This window comes from Dromaius novaehollandiae, chromosome 23 (assembly GCF_036370855.1).
Source record: "Dromaius novaehollandiae isolate bDroNov1 chromosome 23, bDroNov1.hap1, whole genome shotgun sequence".
Classification (NCBI taxonomy): Eukaryota; Metazoa; Chordata; class Aves; order Casuariiformes; family Dromaiidae; genus Dromaius; species Dromaius novaehollandiae.
The window spans coordinates 3477196-3487877 of NC_088120.1; the positions used below are offsets into that span (position 1 = coordinate 3477196).

General features: G+C 42.2%; 1 protein-coding gene across 1 annotated transcript; it reads right to left on the reverse strand.

Moving 5' to 3' along the window:
- Positions 1 to 6057: 6057 nt before the first annotated feature.
- HTR1D (5-hydroxytryptamine receptor 1D) lies at positions 6058 to 8792 on the reverse strand. Its single transcript, XM_026102499.2, has one exon. The coding sequence runs from the start codon at positions 7870 to 7872 to the stop codon at positions 6736 to 6738; it is 1137 nt and encodes a 378-aa protein (XP_025958284.1). The 5' UTR covers positions 7873 to 8792; the 3' UTR covers positions 6058 to 6735.
- Positions 8793 to 10682: the final 1890 nt, after the last annotated feature.

Here is a 10682-nt window from a genome sequence, read left to right on the forward strand (position 1 = left end):
TTTCTCTAACCAATCCTGCAACACAGTTTGCAAAAGCATGACAGAGTTGTGGCCTTGGGTTGCACTGCCCTCGGGAGGCAGGATCTGAGCAAGAACATAGTGAAGGAGAAGAAGGCGAACAGTCAGCATGTATTTACCAAGGGTAAATCATGCCTGACCAGTTAGACTGCCTTCTAAAATAAAATGACTGGATTTGTGGATGAGGGAAAAGCAATGGATGTTATTCACCTTGACTTTAGCAAGGCTTTCAACATTACCTCCCACAATATCCTGGTATCCAGTTTGGGACATTATGGTCTGGATAGCTGGACAGTGTGATAGCAAGTGGAGTACTGCAAAGGTATATCCTGGGGCTTGGCCTGTTTAACATCTTTATCAGTGACCTGAAGGAGGTGATACACTGCACTCCTGTCAAGTTTGCAGGTGACACTGAACTTGGGGGACCAGTCCATACACTCCAAGGCAGGGCCACCATTCAGAGGGACCTAGACAGGCTGGAGGAATAGGACGGCAGAAACTTTATGAAATGCAACAAAGGACAAATGCAAAATCCTGCACCTGGGAAGGAAGAATACATTGCAATGATACAGACTGGGTATTGACTGGCTGAGTAGCAGCTCTGCTGGATGGTACCTGGGGGTCTTAGTAGACAGCAAGCTGAACGTGAGCCGGCAGTGTGCCTTGGCAGCAAAGAAGACTGAGAGCATCCTGGGCTATATTAACAGAAGCATAGCCAGCAGATCAGGGGAAGTGATGATCCTGCTCTACTCAGCATTTGTTACACCACATATAGAATACTGTGTCTAATTTTGGGCCTCTTAGTACAAGGAAGACATCGATCTCTGTTGCACCAGTTCTGACATTTGTTCAGTTCATTAAACTGGCAGAAAATTAACTCAGAGAGTGAATAGTTTTCTGCCAGGTTAGTGAGCTGAATCAGCCTTCTGGTTTCTGAATTGGTGGTATCCATCAAGTCAAAATTTCTTGCTTTTCTCTGCAAGGAAGACTAAAATGTTGATTGTCTTTTTAAAGGGAAGTTGAGATTCTCATGCTAATACCTGATTCAAGGAATTCCGACTTTAAGTATTTATAACATCAGAGTCATGATAAGATCATCATATTTATTTCATTAGCTTCTAAAAGCTCCTGACAGGGGTGGAGCGTTGCCTGTGCTGGGTGCCACACAGAGTTTAGGAGTACTATTAAACACAGTAAGTAGGAGAAAAACCCCAGATGGTTGTTTGTGTGGGCAGCAGTGCTGCACAGCTTGTTACTCTTACATTGTTATCAGCACTCTGTGTGGAAACCAGCGTAAGTCATTTGTCTCTATAACTATTTCTTGTTTCTAGGATCAGCAGGATACCACAATGAACTCCCCCAGGAGCCCACGTCCATATCAAGGTACAGGAATGAAGGCATTGCTCTCTGAGAAGCAAGCAGCAACATCAGCAGATCAATGTCTTAGTCAGTTCAAACCACTGACACCTTCCTCTTGCTCAAAAAGCATGTGCTATGGTATTGTAGTGAGAGCACCATGTCCTCCTCAGATAGAGGATCTTCATCTCTGTCTTCACCAGGATCACAAGGAGCCAGAACCTGGCATGTCTGGAGAGCACCAGGATGGGGAGTGGCAGCTGCTGGAAGTAATAAACAGCATCTGCACACACTGAGAGCCAGGTTTGTCTGGATACATTAGATATCTACAGTACAGACTGCTCCGTACAAGTCACTTATTTTGGTCTCCCTTTGTAGACAGTAGAGGTCTTGTTGTTAGAGTAAGGTGAGTTTAGGGGGTATTTGGCCCCTTCCTGGAGCAGATGTCTTAAAAATTTCAGCTGAATTAGGCATACATGTGGGACCAGATGGGGTGCATTAGAGAATGCTGAGGAAGCTTGCCAGTGTCATTGTGTGATCACTCTCTGTCATCTTTGAAAGGTCCTGGTCATCAGGAGATGTTCCTAATGATTGAAGAAAAAGTAAATGTCATACCCATCCTCTAGAATGGAAAGAAGAAGGATCCAGGCAACTGCAGGCTGGTCAGCCTCACCTCTATCCTGGGGAAGATTGTTCAACACATCCTGGAAGCCATTTCCAAGCACATAAAGGAGAAGAAAGTGACCAGGAGCAGACATCAAGGGTTTACCAAGGGCATATCATGCCTTACCAACCTGATTGCCTTCTACAGTGAGACACCTGGCTGTATGGACAAGGGGAGAGCACTGGATGTGTACTGATTCGTTTTAGCATTGATTTTAGCAAGGCCTTTAACATGGTCTCCCACAGTTGTCTTATAGTCAGATTGGTGAGATATGGACCAGGTAAGTGAGGTGTGAAGTGGATGGAAAAATTTCTGGAGCTTTGGGCTCGAAGAGCTGTGATCAACAACACAAAGTCCAACTGGCATCTAGGGGCATCCTTCATGGATGCACACTGAGGATGGTACCGTTTAATGTCTTTACTAATGGCCTGGACAAGGAGATGGTGTGCATTCTCAGCAAGTTTGCAGGCAGTAGCAAATTGGGGAGAGCTACTGCTATGCTGCAGGGTCGGACTGATACTCCGAGGGACCTTGACAGGCTGGAGAAAAGGGCCTTCCTCTCACTGGCAATTGCTGGCAACAGAGCTGTTGTGAAAATATGACTGCTGCCACCAGAAACTGGACATGGTGTGTATGTGAACAAGGCAGCTTAGAGAAAAATCTGGCTGAGAGGGCTTTTAACTTCATTAACTACTAACCTACATTTCCTCTTTCTGTTTCAAGAGTGATGAAGCCTAAATGCAAAATTGCAGTTACTGACAACAACTGTACAAAAGATATGTCTTGTCACTGGCATTTTCAACAGAAGAATCTTGGCTGGATTAAAACAGAACTCAGAAAAGTTGTTACACCACATATAGAATACTGTGTCTAATTTTGGGCCTCTTAGTACAAGAAAGACATCGATAAACTGGAGTGAGGTCAGTGGAGTGCCACCAAAATGGTCAGGAGACCGGAGCACTTGCTGCAGGAGGGTAGGGGGAGAAGCTGAAGGAACCAGACTTGCTCACTCTCGAGGAGAAAAGGCTTTGGGGGAACCTAACAGCAGTCATCACCGCAGTACCTATGAGGAAGTAATCAAGGAAACAGAACCAGGCTATTCGCAGTTGTGAGTGGTAGGAAGATGAGACACAACAGGCATAAGCTGAAACAAGAGAGGTGCCAACTGGATTTAAGGAAAATCTTTTTCACCATGAGGACAGTCAGGCATTGGAACAGATTGCCCAGAGAGTTGTGCATCCTCATGCTTGGAAGGTCAAATAAAACCCTGAGTAACCTGGTCTAGTCTGGACTAGAGATCTCCAGAGGTTCCTTCCAACGTGAATTATTCTGATTCTGTGTATTGCATGTTCCCACATCTGAGCAAGGAATGTCATGCTTGCTATTGGTGCCTCTATAGATACTTCTAATTGGGAGATGTTGACATCAACTGCTTCAAGGCTACCTCTGACTTTAAGGTTCAGAACCATGCATAAGGCCACCTGAAGACACTGTGCAGAAGCTCCCTAAGTGGAATCCGGGCCAATGCTGAGCATTGCTTGGGCAAACCAGTGGATAGGCATTGCTGCCAAGCTTTTGCAGGAACACCATGACCTGAGTACTCACTACTACCATGACTTCCTGAAACATGAGGTAGGAACAGAATCAGTAGCTCATAAGAAAACTCTCTGAAGGCATGCCCTGCTTTAGCAGGCAGCAGATCATATGGTGGCAAGACAAACTTACAGCTCTCAGGAGAGGCTGGTACAAAGTGAGAGACCACAATACTGTGCTGGCCAGGCATGGAAGGGAGGAGGAACAATCTTTGGTTCTCCCATTAAGGTCACCAATAAGGAACCAAGACCTTCATTCTGGGATTTTGATTGTGACCCGGACTCTCATTTATTTGGTTTATTTTTTATTCTATTGCTCCACTTGGGTCTTTTTTTGTTTGTTTGTTTTTAAATTGTAAAACAGGTATGTTCATGGAGTTAAAGATGTGTGCTGTTTTGCCTTGCTGCACTACTGGACCCCTCAGCTCCAAGTGCTGTGCCAGATGAGCACACAGGACATGGGTCCAGAAGTCACCCAGTGCAGGCAGGATGGACAGCATCAAAAGGAGAAGGAGAGGCAGCTTAGGAGATATCCAAATAAAATGTCTTCATGAGAGGAAACCTTTGCTTATAGTGTAGTAAAGGGCTACATGGGTCTGATCCCATGACCTGTGGGATCACAGACTCCTCAGGCTGTGACCATCTTCCAGGTTGGGGACAGGAAAAAATTCCTGAGGGAGTAGATGTCACATTGTGGGTATTCTCATAGTATTGCTTATGCTATATGGCTGCAGGAAACTTTTCAGCATGCTCTTTGTTTTGGGATTCAGCCACTGCTGGCAGCATTGCTGGGTCATGAAAAAGCAGTCTTGTCAAATGGAAAGGCCCCTCCAAATGCTCCTACAGCTTGTAGAGGATGCAAAGAGCTCCAGTGATGTGAACCCACTGGTATGAAATCTGTCTTTGAACATCTGCTCTTTTTTACTCAGATGATGACAGCCGGCCACCGTTCTACATGAGCTCCATGACTGACTGAAACCCTGATGTGGGCCTCTACTGCCCAGGGAGGCCTGCACCACCCAGGCCCATGATGAGGAAGTTTATTCTAAAACAACATGGACTATGTCATCTGGGGAGGATGGACTATGTCCGCTGGGGAGAAACTGGATGCTCGTCTGTCTCCTTTAGAAGATGCCAGAGTTCTGGAATATGCAGTGACCTGTACTAAGCTAGGAGATCTTCCTGTAGTTTCCGCAAATGGTCCTTTGGGTGACAAGGCCCTGCAGGATCCTGGAGTGATGTCTCTTCAGACTCATGTAGTCCTGTAGATCCCCTGCAGCAGAGACAATATGAGACTGTATATCCCATTATTTTAGCAGTGATGGTTATGTCAACCCTTGGGGATGCCTTGCATACCTCAGCTACCACCAGACCAACCCTGGGCTGGCAGTGCCAGACTCACTGTCCCACAGTGGTAGTAGCTGGGAGTGGCCTGGATCCCCAGGACTTAAGCAGCTATCCTGGATGCAGGGATGGCAATCTGGAAGGGTGTCTGGAGCTGCAGTTTATACATGGGTTTTATATATATCTATATCTCTATATAAATATAGATATAAAAGTATATATATAAAGGTATATATATACACACACACATATATATAAAGTTTGTGTGTGTGTGTGTGTGTGTGTGTGTGTGTGTATATGCAGGTTATATAGTCTTTACACAGGTTATGTCTACAACAGAATCCTAGCGCTACAGAAATGCAGATTAGAGGGGACCTCCTCCACTTTCCAAGCTCTACTCCATTCCCTTGCCACAGAAGAGGGTCCTGACATTATGATTTCTGACAGATGTTTGTCTGACCAGTTCTTAAAGACTTCCAGAGATGGTGACTCCACATCCACCCCAACAACCTTACTCTGAAAGTTCTTATTGATACTTCACCTAATTCTCCCCTCTGTAAGTCCCTGATTTCTTGTCTGACTGTCTATGAATACAGAGAACATATTATTCCCTTCCTCTTGGCATTTCTCTTTTATCTATCTGAAGACTATTATTATCTTGCCTCAGCCTTCAACCTCCCAGTTCTTTCAATCTTTTCTGAGAGGTTCACAGTTTCTACATCTCATGTGAAGATTCTAATTTCTCACGGAAGACTGAAAAAAATGTTTTTTTTAATTGTCTCATTCTTAGGCACTTACTTGATCCCATACAGAGTGCCTGGGTGCCCATGGATTAGACATAGCAGTGTACAGCTATACTTGCTAACTTATGTCCAATTCATTTTTCCATGGCTATGGAAGAAACTTGTACCAGAACCAAAGAAGGAACTTGTGCTTCTTCAGGCTCCATTCCAAGGTCCCTGTCACTCCACACAGATGCGAAACATATTTGCCTGTTTCAGTTTGTGCATGCAAAAAATTAAATAACAAATATAAGATCAAGGTAATTTTCAATAATTTTCATGCTATTTATTTTGTAGTATTTCTGCACTGGCTATTCTATTCATGATAAAATGTGTAAAAATAATTTCAAATAAATAAGTCTTCTTTCTGGAGTTCACCAAAAGTGTAGCAGCAAATGCAAAATGCATAATCATGAAGTGTCAACCAAACTTAGATATTTGTTATGTCTTTGTGCCCTGTTGCTTATAGTCAGACTGTGTCACACAATTTCTGAAGAAGTTACTGGTTTTATCAATTTCAAATGGATAGGATACATGCCACAGAAAAAGTAGGCAGCAGATCCTGTTCTCTAGAAATGTTCTCTGCTTACATAAATTGCTAATAATATACACCAGAAATACTGAAGTCCTGCAAATATGCACACATTCTCCTCCCATCAGGTTACAAAGTCATGGCAGAACTGGGCAATATCTTATCATACAAACTCAGCTTTCTGGTTCTTTCACTTGTTACAAAGCTTACTTCATGTTTTGATCTTATATACACAAAGGATCACTGCAGAGACCATAGACAAGTTCTACTATGGGATACAGAATTCCAGACAGAAAGTATCAAATTGGCAAGAAGTTCCCAGTTACATGCACAACACAGGCTAGCAGCAGAGATGGCAATTACCACTCCTTACTTAAGGAATAAAGGTACAGAAAGTCTCCGAGTAGGCTGTGAGGTTGTACAGAAGTCAATAACAATAGGAGAGGATCAAGACGAGCACTTTTTGAAATGTATTAGTTTTTGGAAAGCCTGTTTAAATTCTTCATTAAAAGCTGTGTAAATGACTGGATTGATCAGTGAATTTAAGTAACCTAACCATGTAAAAAAGTCCAGTAGGATAGGATGAAACCAACAAGCATCCCGACAGATTGGCAGGACCAGGGACATGACAAAAAATGGCAGCCAGCAGAAAATGAAAGCTCCCAGAATTATGCCTAGAGTTTTGGTGGCTTTCCTTTCTCTTGCAGCAGAAATTCTTTTCCTTTCCAGGACACTATCTGCAAGTTTTATTTTAACATGATTGATAAATATTGGGGATCCACCTGAATGGGAATGCCCCTCATGCAGGCTGGAGTTAATGGAGCAGAGAGAAGACCCAGTAGAGCCAGTAATCAGGTGTGCAGTAGTAAATCGTTTCCCATATAATGAAGGTGGCTTCAGAATCCTGGATCGAGCTGCTACATAAATTCTACCATACAATATTACGAGGAGCACAGTTGGGATGTAGAAAGCTCCACAGGTGGAGTAAATTGTGTAGGGAATCTGATCTGTGTTCACAGTACACTTCGCAATTTCTTCATGAGCTTTCCCTTGCCTCCAGAAAAGTGGTGGCACAGAAATGCTAATAGAGATCATCCAGACCACAGCAATCATGAGTGCTGCTCGGCCAGCAGTCCGGCGTTTGGCGTATTCCAAAGCATCTGTGATAGCCCAGTATCTGTCCAGTGCAATAACACAGAGGTGTAAGATTGAGGCTGTGCAGCACGTGATGTCTGAGGATAACCAGATATCACACAACACTTGGCCAAAGGCCCATGTGTGGGTGACAGTGTAAGCAATGCTGATGGGCATCACTAGGACAGACACTAAAAGATCGGTCACTGCCAAGGAACCAATGAGGTAATTTGCAGGTGTGTGGAGCTTTCTAGTCAGAAAAATTGTAATAATGACAAAAACGTTTGCAAGGATCGTTGCCAAAGTTATAACAGACAGAAGGGCTGACAGCGAAATCTTCAGCCCTAATAGTGTCCTTTCGTCCAAAGCCAGTGGTGTTTCAGTGAAATTTAATGACTTATCTGCTGAGCTCTGGAGAGAGAGCTCTGCTGAATGGTTATACTGAGTCATTCTCTGCTCTGATTTCACTTGCCAATGTAATCTTCTCTGCTCTGATTTCACTTCCCAGTGTAATCTTCCCTCCACAATGAAAAAAGATGTTCACATTTTGCTGAAGCAGAACTTTTTGTACTAGGGTCCAACACTAAAGAAATACTAACTCCTTGCAAATAGGAGCTTGGACAGTAGATGAGGCACTCTCTGAAGTTAGTTTTTCCATCGCATCTTATTTGAAGCCATTGTTAAAAAGCAAAATGTTAACATAATCATCCAAAGATGATCCTGGCATATGACAACACAGAAGGTAGTGTCAGTGGTGGGAATGTAGGTATTTTTTATTTTTTATCTTACAACTTCTAATGTACCTGAAGACAAAATCATTCTTTATTATCCTCTCCTCACACCTCCTTTTTGTACTGATCTTCTGCAAAGTTGCATAAATCAGTATGGAAGAGAGGCCAAAACAGAAACATCTGGGCATGTAATCAATGCCCCAATGTTTGGGACAAAGCTATCCTTGAGATTATTTTCTCTTCCAATCTAGTAGCTGAATGTCACATTTTTGTTATTCGAGGGACTCTGTTAGTAGAGTACCCAAGATATAATACAATACTGTCTGGATTCCTACTACATAAACGTAATTTCTGCCAGATTTTAAGTCAAGGCCTTCTTTGTGAACAGTGCAGAGCTCTGTTTTCACTTATTCATCCAGACCATTCTGGCTTTCTCTTCAACACACATTCAGTCTTCAAATGCTGGAATCAAGTTTTGGTTACCAGAATTCAATGCTCTGGTGCTGAAGATCACAGAATGTTCCAGGTACTGAGATGTTCTTGATTATGCAAACAGTGGATGATTGTAATGACTTGTGGAGTGGTGATTCCCTCAAAAGAGGAAGGATATGGCTGGTTATTGGTTAATGGGATCTGGAGAAAGAAAGCGAATGTGTTAGTCCAGAATGATGATACAAGTAATGTGGAAATTAAGCTATCAGTTTTAGGTCAGTGTTTCTCAGCAATATGCAAACCACAATCTTTCCATATGTTTCTTTAGACTCACTTAGGGTAACCTGAAATCCTTATAAACCTGAATAGAACATTCTAAGAAAGATTACCTTGAGATCTTAAGTCAGACCTACACCCAAGTAACAGAACATCACTTAGGTAATGCAAACCCATTCTTTCATGAAAGAGACTCAGAATATGGGTCTAGAATGGGTTTGAAGTATGCTCTGAGGGCTAACAAGAGAGAAGCTAAACTTCTCCAAGAACAGAGTTCCCCAGGCAGGCCTCCTCCAACCATCACGGAGAAACACTTCTTACAATAGTAAGTGGCGTAGCTTCACTGCATCCTTTTGTTTGTTTTAAAACTAGTTCATCATAATTTCATCTGATGTGTTGTCCTGGTTTTAAAGAGACAGGGAATAATCATCCCTATCTATTTTCTTCAGCCAACCGTTCATTTTATAGATCTCTACCATAATGTTACTTCTTGTCCATTCAGTTGTTTAGTATCTGGAAGTCAGTCCATACTTGCAATCATTCCTGTTGCCCTGATATTACCCTGTTGGCAATTTTGTTTTTTTCTTATTTGCTCACTTTTTGCATCTGTCTTTACTGAATTCCTTCTCCCATTTTTCTACCTAGTCACAAGGCTCTCTGCAGGTCTGCCCAGTCATTCTCTGTCTTTACTACCCCAAAGAGCTTCGTCTCATCAGCAGATGTCACCACCTCACCATTCATATATTTTCCAGATCACTTAGTATGTCTGAGCCTTCTTTACTTACCTTCTTTAAGAGTATCTGGCAAAGGGCCTTGTCAGAAGTAAATTACATCAGTTGGACTTCACCCAATCCATATACTCATCAGCGTTTCCTAATAACTTCAACAGACTTGTGAGGCATAACTTACCTTTACAAAAGCCATTTTGACTGTTTCTCAAGGCATCATATTTACTATGTGTACAGTAATACTACTGTTTATTACAGTTTCTACAAACTGGCCAGGTAGAGACATAAAGCTTATGAATAAGTAGTGCCCAGATCTCTTCAGAACTCTTTTTATAAACTGGCATTACTGCAGTTGCCAAGTGCAAAGGGGGTTTTAAGCAGAGGTTGAACACTCCAGTTGATACCTTTTTTCTTTCAATATTGAGTTCCATCAGAGCTCTTAATCAGAGCACCATCCCACAGTGAAGATTTGTTATTGCTCATTTTGCCCAGAAATAAAGATTCCAGTTACCTGCTTTTTACTCAATTAAGAAAAATTCCTAAAGAGTCAAATGATTTTCCTGTAGAAAAACAGAAAAAGAAGAGAATTAGTTTTCTTAAACTAGACACATTTAAGAAGAATAACATTAAATCTCATGCAGTCATTAAATTAAACTTTATTAAGTCAAATGCAAGATTGTAGATTCAGCTGTATATTAAGCAAAAAAGAACACGCACATTTACAAGATGTACACTCACAAAACACTTTGAATCCAAAAGGATGAAGAGGTCATTCAACATATTCAGCTGAAAACAATCTTCCAGTAGGATGTATTGCCTAGACAAGGCTTATATGATACCCAGAGCATAAAAGATGCATAATGAGTAGCAAGTGAATATGTTATCACCTCTGGATAATATTATTGTTTTCATTATTTTCAGTTTATGGTCTGTACAATTGTAGGCACTCAATTGCATTCCTAAAGTTACCTCTACAGCGCTGAAGGTATCAGCCCATGTAGCATCTCTGACCCCCACCAGGCACAGCACAGAAAATTTTCATCCACACTTCTCAAGACCGAACTCCTCTCAGATGGGTTGGCTGCAATAGCAC